Source organism: Aythya ferina, assembly GCF_964211825.1.
Source record: "Aythya ferina genome assembly, chromosome: 3".
NCBI lineage: Eukaryota > Metazoa > Chordata > Aves > Anseriformes > Anatidae > Aythya > Aythya ferina.
This window is the reverse complement of record NC_140298.1, coordinates 119,704,818-119,725,574: the sequence shown is the minus strand read 5'-3', so window position 1 is coordinate 119,725,574 and position 20,757 is coordinate 119,704,818. Positions and strand designations below refer to the sequence as shown.

Sequence of the window (20,757 nt, the reverse complement as noted above, 5' to 3'; positions counted from 1 at the left end):
TTTTTTTGGTTTGTTTGTTCTCCTCCCCTCCTAAGCCTTATAAAACTAGCAAAATTAGCTGGGAAATTCTAGTCTGAATGTGAGTTATAAGAGGAATCATAAAAAAAAATCTCAAGCTTTGCCAAGTCTTTAAATAAAACCTAATCTCTGGGCCTAAACACATCCTGCTCCACTCACTGCTGCAGAGCCCCACTATTCATCCCGGGACCTACAGACCCTGCAGATCGAAGAGGCTCCTTGCCTGGGCTCAGCAGCTCACGATGAACAGCAGCAGTTTAGCACGTGCCATGCAGGAGCCTAGGTCAGAGAACATTTTGAAGCAATCTACATCCCACGGGAAAGACTAGGGACCAGCAAAAGACAAGAGACTGAAAAGCATTACGGAATTTTTATCCAGGAAAGAAATGATGGGCTTTCAAATCCCAGCCTGCTCCCAGCGGGACACAATCCAGGCGTGCAGTGAGATGTGAGCCCTGACCAGGGCACGGGCACACGCAGCAGGAGGAGCACAAGGGCCAGGCGAAGCTGTACAAAGGCTGCTGAGCACCTTCCTCTGCTCTGCAGAAATGCTACACAGAACGACTGACTTACACTACCAAGCTACCACAGGCATGAGTTAACACAGCAGGGCAGCATGGATTGAAGCATCCTTGCAGGAGCTCCTTCTGGAAGCGTGCTCCCCACGTTCCTCACTAGTACGTGCAGCAACGCTGCGCCTCTCCAAGGAGGATTGGTCTTAATTATAACGAAGCCGATGGCAGCTTGCAGCTTCCTTTCCCTTTCTTTAAAGCAGCCATCTGGAGAACTGAAATAGTTCACAACGGGTCTTTAAGGAACAGGGTTCGCAGTCGGCATAGTTCCTCAATGACAGCTTACAGCTTGGGCAGTGCAGGAAATCACCTGTCACTGCTGCGGGAGATAGCAGTGCTGTGTTTCCCTTCCTAAGCCTCTTGCTCACCTGCTGACAAACCCGTGGCAATGCAGGCCTCTGCAAAAACGTCCAGATCCTCTGAAAAACAAACTGAAAACATTTCGGCTCCCAAGTAATCAGAAAAACATTGTCACGTAATCACAATAAGGAAATAAGGGAGGGGAGGTTCTCTGTGGGTGACAAGACAACAGAGAAGCAAATGAGACTAAAATGAAAGCATGAAATCCTCATTGGAATTCCTTTACTACTGCTAGGATGTTTCTGAGGGGTTGAGTGGGACATCTGTAAACTTATATTACATTTCTGAAATTCACAGCAGGCTGGGGAAGCATAGAAAGAAAAAAAAAAATTAAAGGTGCAAAAGATTGAGGCAGTTCTGCTGCGGGAAAGGAGTCACAGAACCATGGAAGCTTCTGCTGTGCTTGACCAAAGGCAGAGGAATGGAAAGGCAGCACACAGGGACACTGGCCTCCCATCTGGAAGTGTGGAGGGAAAGAAAGGGAGAGGAGCCACACATCAGACACAACACCAGGAGGTGGCAGAGCTCTGCAAGAACCAAGTGGGACCTCGGTCACCCTGCGCTCACCCTCCTCAGGGAAAATAATACTGTTACAGGGAAGTTTCGGGATGATTCGTATACTTCAACATCGCTGTCAAAACATGACCATATCTGGCATATTTTCCTAGGAAATCACCTTGCTCCCTTCAGAAGATGTGAAAAAAAAGGGAAAAAAATGGCATAATCACTGCAATTTTTATGGATTTTCCAGCTTTTTTCGTTTGTTTCTCTTCCTAAAAGGAAGTTGAAAATTGATTCCACTGCTAGACTCTATCTTTCCTTGTGAAAAGTAAGACTAAATGATCTACCCAAGGTAAAGCTGCTTAGCAATTGCTAAACACAAACTGTGTCAAGCACAAGGAAAGGCAGCAATTCTCAATCCCATTCAGAAATTATTTTGAGCTTCTGGGAAGGCCAAGTTTTTATCTGTCAGAGAAGGCAGCCAGAACCTGAGTTATAATACCTGACTGAAGAACAACCTGATGAAGTAAAAAGATAAAAAATGAAAAAAGTTATGGAACATTCTCGAATTTGGAAGTCCTAAATAGGAACTGTGTTCTCCGTGCGCACATGTACATTTGTTTTTCTGAACTGCTGTACTTCAGGTAAGATCCAATCCTCACCCTGGAGAGCCTATGAGATAGCAAAGTATTTCTACAAATGTTAATATACGCTTAAGATTCCACAAACGGCAAATTTAAAAGCTGAATATTCTTTTCAGTATTTTCCTCTTTAGGAATGGAAGAGGAAAAAGAACATAGCCTGAAGACTTCTTCCACTCGCATTTACAAAGGATCCTTTTTCTACAAGAGCAAAACTAAACGGATTAGAAGGCCTGCACAAAAGCATGCTGTTATTATGATGCATTAGCATGCAAATTGAGATGATGGCTCTCCAAAATAATGCGCTGGCCTATTTATTTAGAACAGTTTCAAAGCAGTCAAAGGAATTTGTCTGATGCATTGAGAGAGAAGTTTTTTTCCCCTTACCTGTAGATGTTATTTCTCCAGTAAAACAAGCTCACTTCACAGCTTAATTGCCTTTTACTTATAGCAGAGCTGAAAAGACCACGAAGGAAATTGCAGAATATTTTCTTAAGGCTGTCAACTGAGGTGTTCAGGTGCTTCTGAAGGAACTCGGCAGTGATTGCCACGGTAATTAATGAGAATGTTTACAAACTGTGAAGGAGACAGACGTCGGGCTAGGAAGCAGCAGCACTGACAAGGTGTAATCGTGAGAAAACTAACTTGTAGTGGAAATCAACAATTCTAGAACAAGACTACTGATCAGGTCATATGAGGAAACACGTTCAAGGCTGCAGTAGTAAAGAGATGAATTTAAAGGATGGATGTTTAAGTATGAGTCCATTTTATCAGAGACACATCACTTAAGGATCGGAGATGGAAGATGAGAAGGCTACTACCTAAATGAAGGACTTCAGGGAAGTATTTAACAGGATTTTCTTTGTAATCATACCTAGAATCACAAAATTACCAAATAGCTGGGGCTGGAAGGCACCTGTGGAAATCTGCTCCAAGAGGGGTCAGCTGGAGCTGGCTTCTCAGGCCATCGTCCAGGGGTCTCCATGGATGGAGTCTCCACAGCCTGGGCAACCTGATGCGGTATTTTAACACACTTATGTCAAATTTTTTTATTTTTACTTATTTTTAAGTTTAAACAGAATTTCCTGTATTTCAGTTCATGCTCATTGCCTCCTGTCCTGCCACTGGATACCACTGAGAAGAGCACAGCTGTCGTTACTGTTCCTCACCAGTTCTTTACACACGCTGATAAGATCCCTCTGAGCTTTCTCAGAGGACAGGACCAGGAGGTGTCAGAGAACAGAGGAATACAGACACTAATCTCTAAGGATGACACCAGTCTTCCCAGTTATTTCTTCCAGGTACTTTCAAGAAAAAAGATCGGACTACTGGATTATCTCCAGATCTTTCCACCATTTCACCTGTGCAGTTGGACTAGATGATCTTTGAAGGTCCCTTCCAAGTGAACTATTCTATTATTTTTAAACATTTTATCCTTTCCTAAGCTCGGTGCAATTCTACCCGGACCTGTTTTCATATCAACTTGTTTAATGCCTGTTTCCTTACCATATTTATTCCACTCTGTGTGCTTCACTTGAAGTACGAGTTTGTAAGGATAAGAGGATAAAGGAAAAAAAGCAAACAGTGGCTGCTGCCCTTCTGTTAATGCAGTACCACGGACTACCTAAAATTTTATCGAAATAAACCATCTCAACTCTTCCAAAAAGTTTTCTCGTAAGATCTATTTCCATGAAATTACTCCCCTCAAAATCTTTTAAAGATCGCCTTTTTTTTTTTTAATTAGGCCCACAATTGTCAGAAAATGTTTGTAAACATACAGAGCAACTGGGAAATTCAACTTCTCTTCTGATATAATAAAGAAATAAAAAGCCCATTGAGCATCACAGCTCTGTTCTTATTCAGTGCTGTACAAATGTAGAATAAAACCACAACCAGATATGCTTTACAAGCGGATCAAGAAAAGACAAGAAAACAAACGCCAAAAGAGAGAGTATCAAAATCAGAGCAATACTGAACCACATCACAGAAATAAATGTCAAGAAACAGAGAACTGAATATAAATCCTGAAGATTTGGCCAGAGAAAGACTACCCAAGTTTTAAAGCTGTGCTTGTTAACAGCTGGGCAAAAGCAAGAGTGTGTTTATCTACCTGTGTCCTAAAAGGAGGAAATCTGCACACCTGGAGATGCCTACAAAAGAATAATGCTGAAGAAAAGGTAACAACTAGTAGGGCAGAGCTGTTAAGGGATGACAACATGATTTTGCTGTGGGGAAGGAAACAAAAGACGACGTTTAGTTTATGGGTGAAAAAAAAAATGTGTTTTCCTAGAATTCACATATCAAACACCATATGCTCTGTACAAACATACAACAAATGCAGTGTATCACCTTTCTGGCCACTAAAAAAAAAAAAAAAAAAGGATTTGATAGCTTGCACAGGAGAACAAACTTCGGCAGGGAGCTTTTTAGCTTCCATGAGCTCCACAAAGCCCTCCTAAACCACCCCTCTTTCGCACTGTTGATTTCAGTTTTCCATACCTTACCGTTCCTTAAATGCATTCCATAGGCAATAAAACCACGATTTTTTAGCTAAGAAAAGGTCTGTAACTGAGCAGAACTGAACATTCACCTCCCATAGTAAAAAAAAAAAAACAAAAAAAAACAAAAACTGAAGTGACTCATGTCCTCAAATGCTACTCAAGACAGACATTTGAATGGGTACCAAAATCTTTGGAAGTTAGCACTTGAAAGCATCTGTTGAAGCGTAGCCCAAGTGAAGGTATTTTGTTTTGCTTTTTAAGTTTCAGAATAGATGCGAGCATTGACAGAATATTGTTTTTCTGTTTCTTTTTTTCATCTTTCACTACTAATGATGCTAGAACCCTAACTTAAACAATACCAATAACCAATCTTGTTCTGTATTCCTATTGACTTCATAAATAATCAGTCTTCCTCCTGGAAGCGTGAAACTCTTGTCACTCCAAGAAAAGTCTGAGCCTAAATGCTCTGGGACTAGGACAGTTACAGTGGGAACGATGAAAGCTTTAGATGCTTCTCACTGCGGAAGGACAGCATATTTACACACTTTGAACAGAACCTCTGCTCTGACCAGATGTTTGGAACAAAACGTTCTATTTACCATTTTCAACATGGGCAAGTCTGTGCATGAGAGGCAGCCACACAAGGCACTGAGGAGGCGGATCAGCCATCAATGTGTCTAAAAACATGTTTAGCGTGATCTTTTTCTGCAAAGAAAAAAGAAAGACAACTTAAGAAAAAATTCAATTTCAATTAAAAATTACAATACCAAAAGCTCTTTCAGCCTTAAAATCTCTCTACTGTTCAGCTTCTGTATCCCAGTAATCTATCCTACACTATAAAGATAAAAACACAACTTTTTTCTCAGTGAGTTTCAATCTACATTAGGCAAACGGTAACACCACAAAGAAAGTATTGGTACAGACACAATATAATCACACAAAAATAAAAGATAAGCAGACAAACAGAGAATTCCAAGAACCGGAGGACCAGCCAGTCGGGATTAGTTCCAGACGTGCAGTTAAAGAATCCTCTTTTGAAGAGAGATACAATAAATGTGAGAGGAGGTTATTTAACAATGTAGAAAATGGCACTTCAAACATACAGGCAGCACTGAAAAAAGCAGACACTTAAAAAAAAAAAAAAAGAGAGAAGCAACTACAACTAATATTCACACATTATCCACATAGTAAATGATTTTTTTAAAAAAAGACAAAATACAAAAAAGAGGCAAGGGGAGAATTGGGCTAAGATTTAAAAAATATAACTGAAAATAAAATTAAATCATATGGAGAGGAAAATCACGTGTTGTTAAGAGTAGTATTTTCTAAACTCAAGTGAGCAAGAGCAAATTTCTGCTGCAAATATAAACAGATGGAGATAACTTGTAAAAAAAAAAAAAAAAAACAGCTAAGAATATTATGGATACAAAGAAAGACTGCATTGGCTTTCACAAGCAGGAAGGCAGAGGATTAAGAATTTCTCATAGGCAGCAGACCAGCTGGTCAGATCACGCTTTCTTCTCACCTTAGCATATGGCAGTGCTACTTCAAAAAGGATCCGTACCAGGGAGGGTAAAGCAGAGCTGGAGGAAAAGCCAGGTTGGTTTTCCAGGAGCTCTGAAACTAACTGCAGCTATCACTTGCAGCTCTCATGCCAAAAATTACAGGGGTAAAGAGGCAATTTATATTTAAGGAGAAAAGTTATATTTAATATATATGTATTTACATATATTTTATTTTGGTAAAGATAAGTTTTATATTTAAGTGTCAATATTTTTGTGATTAGTGGCAAATACACAGATCTTCTGTCCCTGAAGCTAACTCCGTTGGGAGGCGAAGAAACCCAACATCTTTCAATAAATGTACGTCTCCGTAAGACCAGGATGCACTCTACGTGTGCTGAAAGCCTTCTGGTGGGAGACCCACAGTGTTTAACTGGAACTAACTGCGGTGTGAGGGTCAGATCATGAAGTTCTGCTCACGCAACGAGGAGCCACTGCTGATATTACGCGGTCTGGGACTGATGTGAGATGGCACGTTTCCAGTCCTAACACACTCACCTGGCTGCTTATTTACATAGGTGCTGTACAACATTGCAATACTCCTCCAAGGCTCCTGATTCTGCTTTCACCTCTCGTGTTTCATGTACGACAGCACACCAAACATTTTCTGGCTGCAACCTTTTGCCAGAGCTCACAAAAGGAATGCTGCAGCACCTGGCCCTACCAACACGGGCTGTGATCCCTTTGGGTTTGACACACTGCTTACAGCAAGTATGGAGAATGCAGGCAGACGTTCTGGATCATCACATCCGAATTAAATCAAAGTTGAAAGACACGTTTGGGGTTTACTGCACTGGCAGGAGAATGGTAGAGAATGTTTTTCCTAACATCTAGTCTGAACCTCCCTGGGCACAGCTTTGAGCCATTCCCACGTGTGCTGTCACTAAATATCACAGAGAAATCAGGTTATTGACCAGAAATCACAGTTCAAGACACACGTTATGCATCTGTCCACTCACACCACGTGCTAGCACTTCTGTCCCAAGAGGACTTTGTTTTAACATGACCTGCAGGGACCACACTGCTATGTGGCATTTGCAGGCTACATAAATGCCACGGTTGCCCCCTTGTCAACAAGAGAATTCATCGTGGCTACAAGGGTTATGACGAGGAAAGACCAGGCAGGATAGGAATGCTCACGCATAGTACTATAATTTCAAAAGAATGCTACTTTTTGGTTAAAGTAAAAAAAAAAATTAAAAAATGTTTGCATCCCAGAAGAGGAGCAGGTTCTTCTCCCTGCTGTGGGTCACTCCAAGTAACACACATTTTCTGGAGGCAAGACTCAGGATCCCTTGGGCAGACGTAGGATATGCACAGCCATGTTAGAACCCAAAGCCAGCAGGAGAGCTTCGTTGTGCTGTTAAGGGCTCCTTGGGGCAAAAACGGCTGTGAAACCTCGTGGGTTGTTAGCCTGAGATGCCACTGCCACATCGTTCACAAGAGGGCAGCAGGGACACAGGCTTTGGGTTTGTACAGCGATAACAGGACGTGTTGCAACCCGAAAAGAAGCACGCAGCATTACCACCACTGCATCACCCTGCCTGGGTGCAGGCATTCTTGGTAAGGACAAAGCTGACAGCAAAGCAAGCAGCACTCTCCTCCTCCTGAAAATTAGGAATGCAGAGAAGGAGCCTAAATAACAGCTTTTCTCAGAGCTAGTCTAACATTTCCCGCTGGGTTCAGAACCTAACCAGAGTGCAAACACAAAAACATCACTCAGACACCATTTGTGATTCAAAAACAGTCAAATAATCTGCCAACAGGTTCCCAGCTCCAAGAACACAAGCTGAAAATTAGCAAATGTGAAAGCAGTCGTGAGGGTCAAATGCCTCCCAGCAGAATGAACACATTTCCACACTGCTATTTTCTGTAATCACCTGCTGATGCTCCAAACTATTGTAATAATTTTTCTTTCCTCTTTTTTTTTTCTTTTTTTTTCTTTCTTTTTAAATCTTGCTGTTAGCACACCTACTTGTCTTAATGGCTCTGCTGTCTCAAATCTCCTTGCAGGTGGGAGCAGTGACAAGTTATACCAATGCTACTCTTGTATTTAGAACCCCTGAGCCAACACAAAGATATGTGATTTTTTAACTCTGCAGTGAAGAAATCAAGTCCACAGAATCACAGAATGGTTTGAGTTGGAAGGGACCTCAAAGTCCCCCAGTTCCAACCCCCTGCCATGGGCAGGATGCCACCCACCAGATCAGGTTGCTCAGGGCCTCATCCAACCTGGCCTTGAACACCTCCAGGGATGGGGCACCCACAGCTTCTCTGGGCAACCTGTGAAGTTCCACCAGTGCAAGCAAGCAGCTGTGTGTTAGACCCCACCTGTACCTTTGACTGTCCTGCATCTTGTGCTCCCTCTGCAACTCCACCAGGCTATGCTTATACCATCCCTATACACAAGACCTACGTTTAATAGATAAAAATAGGATATATCTATCCTGCAGTCTGGTTAAAGTGAGTAATAAGATCTTCTGACCCTGTTGGTGCTGTTAGGCAGCCAGCTTGGCTATCAGCCACACTGCCCAAGTCAGTCAATGCTTCAGCAAAGCCACTACGTGAGCAAGGTACCTACAGATGAGTGCCTGCTCACCTGGCCTCCTTGTTTGCTTCGTGCTGTTGCATTTCAACAGAATAACCTGCAACTTGACCTCTACAGAAGCCAAGCTTGGGGCTCCCAGGTCTCTGAAGGGAACTTGACAGCTCTGTAGAAACGCTGCAATTAAACTGCTTTGTAAATGAGACATGAAGTAGATAACTGCAATAGCGGGATAGGCTGTGCCATAAATACAGACGGATTCTGACTAAGCCAGGGAATGTCATGGTGATACAGCATCTCTATGACAAATAGATGGACTGTAGCCAGGTGAACAGAAGTTTTAAGAAAAGTATGACATGATCTCATATCTGTGGAAGCACCCATTTGACCTTGAATAGTAAATTATGACTGGAAGCTCTATATACATCTGGAAACCATCATAAAGAATGCAGCTCTTGCCAAAAGCATCCCAATAAACCCCATTTTGCATGGGCAACAAGTCTGAATTATTCCATCTGTGACCCAAGAAATGAAATAGAGTTGTGCAGTGTATACCATCCCTGACACTTCGCTTGTCTGCCCTCTCACCACTCAGGCAGCAGTAAATCATTAGCCTTCTGCACCTCCAAGAAGCATCTCCTGAAGGAACCATTGCTGGTCAGGAAGTATTTGTCTCTCGGTAGTTTAAGCAACACCAGGGAATGTTCCTGGCCCTAAAACTCAATTATACATGGTTTTGTATTAGTGTAACCGTGCCTGATTTAACCACTCAGTCTCCCAAATCATTCCAGCATCCCGATCTGGTGTTATTATCAGCTAGAAATCGTTTTCAATAAAGTTTCCATGTAACCACCTTTCTTGAGGGAATAAGAGATGATTAGCGTGGATGTGGTCAGACCATTCCAGTTGATCTTTGGACCATGGAACAGCTCCTGGCACTGTTTAGTTAACTAGTACAGATGTAGCTTACATGTCCATCATGTAAATGCCAAAGTCTGAAACCCAGTGGCTTTATTGATGCCATCTGGAAATAATTCAAGCAAAATGACATGCTGTAACAGAACAGTATCAGAGAAGCACCTCTGGGAAGCTTATTTTCAAACCTGGGAGGCATGAGAAAATGGATTCAAATCTGAGACAGATTATCCATGCACTTCCCAGGACCACTTCATTTCACTGCTTTCAAAGAAATGAGAGAGGTGTTTTGGGGCACTCTCTATAGCAGAACTAACAAAAAAAATCACCACTCTTTACCAACCTTGCCTTATGGTAGAGGTTTTGCTTTGCTGAATAAGATTAGAACAAAAGAATTTCTGAAAGTGACTCAATTTGAAGAAATACCTTTCTTGTTCATGGGTATCAGTGTGCTATGACACGCTGCAGGCAAGCAGCACAAATGTGCAAGTGGGCAGTTATTGCACCTCACCTGGAACACGATGAGCTTGCCATCAATCAGACAAATCTCAGGCAGCTCTCACAGCCTGGCTGGCTAAAGCAGCTTCTCTAGGGCTAACAGAGAAATGGTAACCTCCAGAGGGCGAGCAGGCATCTCATCCTAGGGTAGCCTTCAGAACAAATTAGGAAAAAACAACTCCCATTTAGCTTCCCTTTGCAGACAATGGACACAGCATGTATAGCTTAGAATCTGCTGTTTGACCTTGAGAGCTCTAAAGCAAGGCCACAGCTTGACATTCGACAGCGGTGTCCCTTAAATGAAATTTGATTTGATTAGCTTGATATCCCTACATGCAGAAATGGCTTGCACTGACTTGACAAAAAGGGTGGCAGGTTGGTGGGAACAAGTGATGGCCCACAAATGCCTCAGCCAGTACTGAAACAGGAAAAAAAAAAAAAACATTTCTTAGTTACACCATCAGTATGAAAATGCTCTGCCCTCAGTAACTTATGGATGAGCTGGAGCCCTCATCACTTCCTACATCAAAGGCTCTTTCCTAGTGTGCTGTATTTCAAATAAATTTAAGTTAACTAGCAATTAATATAACAAAAAATTCTTCAAGCAATGTTTCCAAGAATATAGTCATAACCAGAGTCTAAACATTGAAGTTTAGGCCTAAAATTATCTAGGCTTGTGTTTACAGTAGATTTAAGGTTTAATTATATTATTTTATATATCAAATTAGAAACAAATCCTTGGAACAAGCAAATTACGACAAAAGTGTATAAAGAGAAAAAAGATCAGTACTGCAACATGTACGCCAAAAATTATATTAAATGGAACTATTTTGGAAAAAACAGCTATACCCATAAGGACAACAGTTAAAGTGGTTTAAAAAACAGGCTACGTGTACAAATGTATTTATTTTGTGCAGACTAAACCAACTAACAATTGATTTTTTGAAACTAATACTCTCAACAAGCTGATAAGATTAAAAAATTCAAGGGAAAGGTTATCCTTGCTGTTTTTCTGATGGGTAGAAATGGTCACAGAAAGGAAACAAACTAAAACTGTGTGAAATCCTTTAATTGCTTAATACGTAGATGCACTATTTTGAATTATTCAGACTTTCTTAAAATTGCTTAGATTACATACTGCGTATTTCCAATCCCCCTCCCTCCAAACCCCATACAAGTTACATCCAAAGAAGACAGTGGACTTTAGAGCAAAGCACTGTATCAACAAGCAATATAAAAATCCTGTTTCATTGACTCTTACTTGTTGTGGGAAACACGTCCGTACGGAATGCTCTGTGTATCCAAAAGAAGGCCCTTCAAACACAGCTGTTGGAAGTTTTAGAACTTCTTTCAAAAACTGATCAAACTTTGTAAATATCATTAGTCCATTTGAATCTGATATTTGAGAGAAAATATCTGTAAGAAAATATAATAAAACCCTAGAGTAAATACATGCTTGCTGCAGAAAAGAAAAAAATAATTTCAACTCATTTATACCCCAAGACATTTCTATTTTTTTTTTTTGTTGTTGTTAAAAAAATCTGAAGACTATTTCTTATTTTACTTGCTGTCAAGGTAAAATTTACGAATGAACATGTTTGAACATGCCATGATGATATAAATCTTCCTGTTTCCTCCATCCCATCTCAACCAGAGAAAAGACTCTTGTAGTTCACTAACTGTAACTGCAAGAAAGCAGAGGCCAGGATGCCTTGTAAGACTGTAGTTACAGGACACTGCGTCTTCATGCTTATGCCTTCAAAATAAAACTAAGTAGAATCCTTTCAGAAACCTCCTAAAATTGAAAAAAGAAAAAAAAAAAAAAGTTGTAGGATCACAAAGTCAAAGCTGTTAAAACTCCTGGTACCTCTAGTGCACTTCAGCAGTGTGTTGGATTTAAGTCGCCCAGCGCTGGAAAAGAGCATCAGGAGCAGGCAGAGTGGCCGAACTGGGGTGTGATGACTGCTGCTGCTAAGGCTAAAACCTGCAAATCATGGGCTGGGTGAGTGGGGAAGATGAAATCTGATCTCATTTTGTTTCTGTGCACACTGAAGAACTGAAATAAGAACTTCTATTTGACACCAAAAAAAAGATTTGTTTTTTAATGAGCAAAGGGATGCTTTTTAAATTAGCTACGTGGGCCTAAATGCATTTCTGAATCCAAAAAAAGGATCAGGCAAGATGTTCTGCAGCCTTGTGTGTGCATGGAAAGAGAAAGGGTACCTGCCAGCAGCTGGCAGGGAGGGGGGCAGTTCTGCAGGCATTTCCAGCCCCACGCCACGCTCCGAGCTGCAGGCACACCATGGAAAGACGTGTCCTCAGCATGCTGCTCTGGCATCCCTCTACCCCCTTACTTCACAAGGCTCAAGCCCTCCAACCATTCCCCACTACTAACCCAGGGCTCCCAACTCTTACATCTCAGGAAAAGTAAAAACATAGGAAGAGATGGATAGATAGCAATGGAGGAAAATGATGTCATTTAAGGTATTAGGGCTGCTGCATACAGAGATAAGCCAGAACTGTCCTGGGATCAAAAATCTCTTTGGAAAACACAAATCTCTTGAACAGTAAAGCTTGGCTTCTGATCTAACTGCAGCCGGGTTAGTCTATAAAGGAAGATTTCTCTAAGAAAAGCAGCAATATCAGTAAGACCTAAAATTTTCCAAGATGTGACAGATACCAGAATTCTTCACCACACAGCCCCTGAATCATCTACGAGGTTATTTAAGACACCATAAGAAATTAATCATCAAAAAGGATGTGTTGACAGAAAATAAGCTTAATTTAAGTGATCAAAGCCAGGTCTGTAAAAAAGACTATTTCAGAGAGGCATTTTTTCAGTTAACTGCAGAAATGACTTCAGACTCCTGAATGAATGAGCCCTTGAAGAAGTCTACAGGTGATGCAACTACCTGGAGTTTTTATCACAGGCTAAATGGACAAGCTTGAAGTGAAGGTCTGAAGTCCTTGCTGAATAATCTTATGAAGCATACTAGGAATAGGACAAAAAAAGGAGGGGGAGAAGAGGAATTTGAGGACAAGGGGAAGGCAGATTATTAAAGAATACTATATTTTTAAAGAATTAAGCCAAGCAGAAAAGTTAAGTTTCACCTGAAAATTGAATGATGAAAAAAAAACTCAGGGTGAATAATGTACACAAAAGGAAACTATGGAAATAACTGAAATTAATTAACTAATTAGAGCAAACCCTTCAGAATCCTAAGCCATTCAAGATCAGACTCACTCCAGACTGGCACATTCCCAAAAACTGAAGGTCTAATAATAGATCCGCTAAGGTGGGACTGGCAGAACACGACCGCAACGTGACGGTACTTGTATTTAAAAAGTACAAAAATCATCTGGGTAAATACAGTCTATTAATCTAATTTCAACAGCATGCAAGATTTAAGTGATTTTAAGGAGAAAGTAATTAAAGCTATGGAAAGAAGTGAAATATGAGATAAAATAGAACAGGCTACATCAAGGGTAAATTAAAAGAAACCCACTAACCTATATCTTGCTGTCACGAAAACGTGGTTTTATAGTCAAAGTGAAGTCTACAAGGGGAAACCTCCACATGGGAAATTACTGGGTGAAATTGGAAAAGATAAAGATTAGTTGGATATAATTAAATAGTCATCTCCCCTTTTGAAGGGCAGTAAATTACCTTAAAAGAGAAAGCCCCAAGCTAAACAGGGACTAACAGTGGAATTTTTCAAGATCCCACCTAAATGTTACAACAGGTATGTTAATAAAGTTTCCCAATGACAAGGAATTATGCTTTAATTCTCATATAAAGTTTCAATTCAAAGCTACTATGAACTTTTTTTAACTAGAGAGAATATAAAAAAGTTAGAACTGTACCAAAAGGCTGCTCAGTTCCAAAAAGACCAACATAAAAGTGCTCGTTCCACTCAAGATTTCCTTTTTCAAATATTTGTAGAACTTTACGAACATTACGAACAGAGCTCGTATCGTCTGATAAACCTGCCCAGTATTTCCCTCGAGAGTCTCTTCAGTTGCTCATAATTTTGCCAAAACTGACTGTTGCTTTCTCTGCTAGGTGTTTGCCTGATGCATTACGCAGTTATAGCTGAAAACCCCACCATTTCTCTGAACAAGTTAAAAATAAAGAAAAACAAAAGCAACAATCAGCACCCTCATTTTCTAGGGTCTTGCCTCTGAGGCTATCCTGTCTCAATTCCTACAATGTTGTCAAATTTTATTGTACAACTTCAAGAAATAGTTGTTAAATACTACGTTTAATAGCAGTAAAAGCTACAAAAATCCATTTAAAAGAATCAATTTGTGCTTTTTAAATGGTTGCCGTTTTTCCTCGTCTTAATTCAACACACAAACCAAGGTCAGAAGGACAATGCAAGGAAGTACAGGCCAGTCAGCCCCACCTTGGCTCCTGGGAAAATCATGGAGCAAACCCTCTGATTTGGCCTTCTATGAGAAAGCAATGCTTTCACCAACCTGAGCAAGGCTTTTTGCTTTGGTTTCCCTCAGAACTCAGCTCTGCCAGGGGGATGTCGCAGCCTGGGTGGGTGAAGCTCCAAAGGGGATGTGGCTGCTTGGATGATCAGGCTCGGAGGGTTGGGGAAAAGGGATCATACCCTGTGTGGAAACCAGTGACAAGTGGCCTAATGCTGGATCTGCCCTGTTTAATGTGGCTATTGGTGATCTGGGAGAGGTGTCAGTGTGCACTCTTGTCAGGTTTACAGACACAAAACTGGGGAGGACCAGTTAATTAGGAAGAAATCCTTCCCTCTGAGGGCAGTGAGGCCTGGTGCAGGCTGCCCCAGGAGCTGGGGGTGCCCAAGGCCAGGCTGGATGGGGCTGGGGGCAGGGGTCATTCCCATGGCCAGGGTGGCACTGGGGGGCTCTGAGGGTCCCGCCAGCCCAAACTGGTGCATGGCTCTATGATACCTGCAGAGCGAGGGCTGCCATCCAGCAGGACCCAGACAGGCTGGAGGAATGGGCCAGCAGGAATTGTATGAAATCCAAAGGCCAAATGTGAAGTCCTGCCCTCGAGCAGAAAGAGAGCCTGGCAGCAATACAGCAGCTGTGCTGGGAAGTCCTTGGGGGCTCTGGGTCCCAAACTGAAGATAAGCCAGCAGCACACCAGGGCAGCAAAGAAGGCCAGCAGTGTGCTGAGCGGCACGAGCAGGAACCCACCCAGTAGATCAAAGAAGCAATTATCCTCCTCCACTCTGCATTTGTTAGACCCCCTCCCCTAGATACTGTGCCCAGCCTGGGGACCACCAGAATCACCGAATATTTGAGAACCACAGAATATGGAAGATGTTCTGAAGTGAGCTCTGAGGACACGGTTTACAAGGTACAACCTACAAGGATTGTCAGCAGGCTGGAGTGCTAATCCCATGACAGGCTGAGGAAATGGCACTTGTTCAGCCTGGAAAAGGTTAAGACAATGGGAAGACCTAATAACAGCACCCCAGCACCTACAAAGAGGTTATAAAGGACACAGAAAAAGATGCTTTTGGAGGAAGATTTAGTGATGAGGGTTGGTATTGGAGAGGCCCTACGTCCAGTGGAGACACCAGAGGACCCAAGGACAGCCACCAGATAGACTGAACATCTATGGTCATTCACTGGAGGCATCTCTAAGGTGCAGGCATGTCTGTATACATGTGTATTTTTGCCACTAACAGGCTTTCATCCTGGTCACCTATAGATTGAACAGATTTGGCAACTCCAACATTTGGTATAAACAAATGAGATATAAGAAGGCCTGTATAAAGCCATACACTGGGCTCGTGCTGTTTGAGAAGATGGGATATCACAAGAAACCACATATTATTACCACTGCTGCTACTTTGGACCACTGATTAGGACCAAAACAAACTTCTCCGAAAAACAAAATGCCCCCTCCCCCAAATCAAAAGTCCACCAAAAGGTTAATTCACCTACAGCAGATTAATTTTGGGGGCTGCCAGTATGTGAAACCTAGTATTTTGTATAGAGTGTTGTATGAATCTTTAGGGTGAACTTCAGCAAGCACTAAAGGCTTATCAGCCAGATGGTGGGAGGAAAGAAGGAGCTACTGAGGCAATGCAGCCAAGGAGCACCATACGGGTGGAAATAATGATTACGAAAGTTGGACAGCCCTAAAGATGAGCAGGGTGGAGTTTTAAATTACTCAAAGTCAAGTTTTGTTCGCAATTCCCCTGCAGAAAGGACATGGAAGGAAACGCTATTTACTTCACTGTGCTTGAATGCTAAAATGGAGCCACCCAAATCCACAAACTTCAACATTTTAATACAGTATTGCTTTGGTTTAAAAAAAAATCTATGCTAAAAAAATAAACTCCATAGCAATAGGCTGTTTATTACTCCTTCCTTGCACACCATGTAAAGCAACTCTTTCCCGAGGAGCATCATGTCACAGGAAATAATCTTTCCCAGTGTGAGCAAAGAAGTATCATGGAACAACTCCATTTTATATGTACTGTCAGACACTGTATGGTCTGCAAACACACACCATTTGTCCACATTTTCAGAATTTAGAAAGAAAGCCTGTACATATGCAAGTACAGAAACCAAATTACTATCACTCATATAAATTATGAGATGAGAAAAAAAAATATTTACAACTTCCTGGTTTCCAGAAAGCCTCATGATCCAGCTGAGCCTGAGCTGACAGCCTGCTTAGGAAAGGGAGTGGAGGCGGTGGTGTCGGGGGAAGGAGTAAACTGGAAACAGAAGTCGTCCAGTGATGAAATGGGTCAGTAATCAGAGAGACAGGTGGGAAAGACAGGAAAGGGAAAAAACAAGACAGCATATTCATAACGAACAGAAGAAATAAAGAATGTAAGAACAGCTGAGGCAGATCAGATCAAAAGTCTGTTTGTCCCAACAGCAGATGGCTAAGGCAAGCACATTCCCCGGAATATCCTTCCACTCACTCTTAGTAGTTTTGCATTCAGCAACCCTTGATATATTTGCTGTCAGTGAAATTGGTTCAAGGAGTGACCAGGTGATGTGAGTCTGATACGGACAACATCCTTTGGCAAAGTTTAAAGATACTTCTTTTTTGTTGTTTTAACCTGTCACTGCTAATTTCACTTAATGCCTTTCAGTTCTTGTACTGAGGGGGAAAGGAGCAGCTGTTTTCTATTCACCACTAACATGTTGCCATGATTTTATAGAACACTATCCTTTCACCACCATTTTTCTTTCCAGGCTGAAGTATCCTGCTCTACAGCCAGTTGTTCCTGATACAGAAGGCTTCCCCTACCTTTGGTGACCTTGCCGTTCTTCTCAGAAAAGATAAAGCAGATCTGGAAAAGGTAGAGTGACAGGTACAAGAGCAGGACTCATTTAAAGTATAAACACACTACTAATCAATACTAACCTTCCTATTTTGTTCTTTATGTCCTTTCTCCCTATTCATAACATTTTATTTTTTAACCACTACTAAACAGTGTCAACCTTTTCTTAGAAGTGTAACTCCAGGATCTCCCAGCTGAGCAATAACAACTCCCTTAGCTCACCTTTCTGTGCATGACGTTAGGATTGCGCTTCACTCCTCCAGCACGTGCCACTTTACATAATTCACATAAATTAACACTGAAATTCAGCTCCCATTTTATTTCAGTTACTCAGCTTTGTCAGATGATATTACAACTCTTCACGGACTATCTTAGCTTTACTACACTCATTTGCTTTGTACCAAACTGTGACCTTTCATTGTGTTTTTCCAGATTTATGACATGTTTCAAACAGTTCAAGTCCAGCACTATCCACCAATTTCAATATACAAAAGGATCCTCATTGCTCTTTTTTAGGATCCTTTTAGCTCATCTGTTACACATGCAAAGACCTCATCTTTCATCCCTTTAAAACTTTAATGTCTTGGAGTGTTTGATAAGTGACATTCCTGAATACCTTTCAAAAACTCAAGAAGCCTGTATCAGCCAGAACTCCTTTGCCCATCTTTTCTTTTTTTTTTCCCCTTACTTTAAAAAACTCCTACAATTTCATAAGACAGTCCTCCCCAAAAGCCATTCCTTCCCCATCCCCATGAGAATTTATTTATCCATGAGTCAACTAATTCTATTATTTGTTACCGACTGCTTGCCCAGAAGCGTGGCAGGTATGCAGACCTACAGTTCCCCACGTAACTCCAAATTTGACATTACTTTTCTTTTTCCTAATCTCTTGGTCTTTAGAAATTTTTCAGAAAGACAGGTGAAAAGCTGTTATTATTTCAGCTGTCTTATTACTCTTCTTGACTTCTAGTGATACTCAACAACTTTTGCTGCTAACAGTAAGACACTTCTTTTCTTCTTAACTGCCCTCAGAAGATTTACAAGTGCCTACTATCCTGTATCACACTTTTAATTTTCCCTCATCTTCCACAAAAACTGTCCTGTTGTCTTGTCTGAAAAGCCAACAATTTGATTCTAGGAAACAGCTTGGTTTAGAGAAAGCTATTGCCTCCTGCACAGGTTTCCTCTGCTCCTATATCTCAACCTCTTATTAGTTGAAATCTCCATTTCTTGGATCACTTCGTCAGTCATGCATTCATAGAATCATTAAGGTTGGGTAAGACCTCCACGCTCATCGGGTCCAACCATCCCCTACCACTAATGTCACCCACTGAACCACATCCCTAAGCACCAAGCATTGATACTCCACCTCTGTGTCTAACCTTGCTATGGCACTGTGAACTTTTCAGACATTAACAGCGAGGAGCTTCCAGTCCTTGGGTTTCTCTTCAACTAAGCAGAGACAACAACAGGGCATGAGGGGGCCTGGGACTGTCCAGAAGTGGCACAGGAATGGCCACAGCCAAAGGTGCACATGAAGGAACTGCCATGACTTTATAAAGCAGTGGCAAGTCAGCATTATGGTTACAGGCACAAATAAAGAAATTTACTTTTGATTCGTAAAATATTATACCTGACAGAACAACAAAACAGATTGCAAAGAGGTGTGGTCAACGGGTAGTGTTCTGTCATAAAACAGACAACACCAAGGGGTGAAGTCAATGCGAGTGACATACTGAAAACACTAAGGAGAAGAATTGAGCTTTAACACTGAATTCAAAAAAGACAGAAGTGCTGGTTTCCAAACGAGATGTCCAAAATTCAGGAGCCATGTGCTCTTTTGAAAACAATGCTCCACATTCAGATAAAAGTGCACTAGGAAAATAGGGAGAGCAGATACTGGAGGACAGATCCCAGGAGTACAATGCAAATTAAAGGTCAGCTGATAAGATATGAGCAGAATATAACAAAGCTACAGGAAGTAGCAGTATTCAGTGAAAGCATTCAAAAGCCTTTCCTCCGATTGGTATGAATTTCAGTTAAGAATTTTTACAAAGAAAGTTACTGTAGCAAAGGAAACAGGATTCAACATAATTAGCAAAAAGAAAGAGAGTTTCAAATAGTATGAAAAAAAGCAGGAAAGCGGGCGGGGGGGAGGGACAGAATGGGACATCAAAATGTTAAGTTTTCAGGCTAGACACATCTGTGAAATAAAGCTATTAAATGAGATGTCCTTCAGGTGAAAGCATCTCACCTAGCCACCTTTTCAATCAGTAACTTGCAGCTTAGCGTAACCTCCAGAATGGTAGCTGGGCTTTGTTTGAAAACATCAAAAGTTTATTGATTCTTGTAACATTTAATTCCACTGGTTAATTGACTTTTCCATTAACAGATCACTCATTACCATTTGCTTGATGTTTCAGTATTGTCCTGCTTACACGTAAAAACAATGCTCCTTTAATGGCCCAAGCTTATGCTGAACTGTTTATCTACTGTAACCTCCTCAAACCTTAACCTAATTGGATCCAAAAATGTAACTTTTTACTCAACAAGTAGTCTCTATGTTTTTCCCAGTGTTTGATCTTGCATACTTAATATATTTTACATTTGTTAAAAATGCTTAAAGAAGCCTTAAATATCCTCTGTAACATACGCCCGTCCTCTCCTCTTTATTTAACTTTAGTCACCTACAGCTTTGCTTTTAGATAGTTTTGTATTTACTACCAGATGCAAAAATAGCTCCTTCTGATACTGAAACTCTTGCAACCCTACTATTAACATGTCGATGCGATACCTTCGCACTATTTATTTTTCAGATTTTGTCAAGTAGTTTAATTTATTAATCTAGTATTTTGTATAATTTAAAAAAAAATAAGGAAGTTTAATGCTGTAAAAAAAAGTCTAAAGAATTACTTAGAGTGAATAACAACGATGGAGATCAGAAGGAATGATTTATTATAAAATAACTTTCATAAAGGAAATTTAGAGTGAGATGAAAAATGACAAACATTTGAACAGTAAAATCTGGCACTGACAGTAAGACTAACTTCCCAGCTTTTCAGGATGGAAAAGGGAAAAAAAAAATCCATCAAACAACAGTATACCTTGCCACTGAGAAGGACACAAGATGAGAATTACAAGACAAACCCAATGTTTCTGGGTAGCATTGATTCTCTGTAGATAGAGCAGAGGGCTCACAGAAACAAGGTAAAAGAAGTAAAGACTGATGAAAAGAGAATAAAAAGGAGTTCAAAAACAAGAACAAAGAAGCTGGAATTAACATAACGAGACAATGCTGAGAGTGTCTCAGCTGAAGCAGAGGATGTACAGAACCCTCCTCCCCCCG

The 20,757-nt window shown here is 41.0% G+C and overlaps 1 protein-coding gene across 15 annotated transcripts in view; it reads right to left on the bottom strand.

Annotated features, from left to right (window-relative positions):
* The window catches only part of DTNB (dystrobrevin beta), a 194,092-nt gene that overhangs the window by 147,231 nt on the left and 26,104 nt on the right, over positions 1-20,757 (bottom strand). For all 15 annotated transcript variants that reach the window (XM_084514052.1, XM_084514051.1, XM_084514048.1 and 12 more), the window contains 2 exons: positions 11,375-11,529; positions 5,193-5,298 (listed from right to left, as the gene is read on the bottom strand). In XM_084514052.1, coding sequence (XP_084370178.1) covers positions 5,193-5,298; positions 11,375-11,529 — 261 coding nt within the window. The remainder of the gene's footprint in view (positions 1-5,192; positions 5,299-11,374; positions 11,530-20,757) is intronic.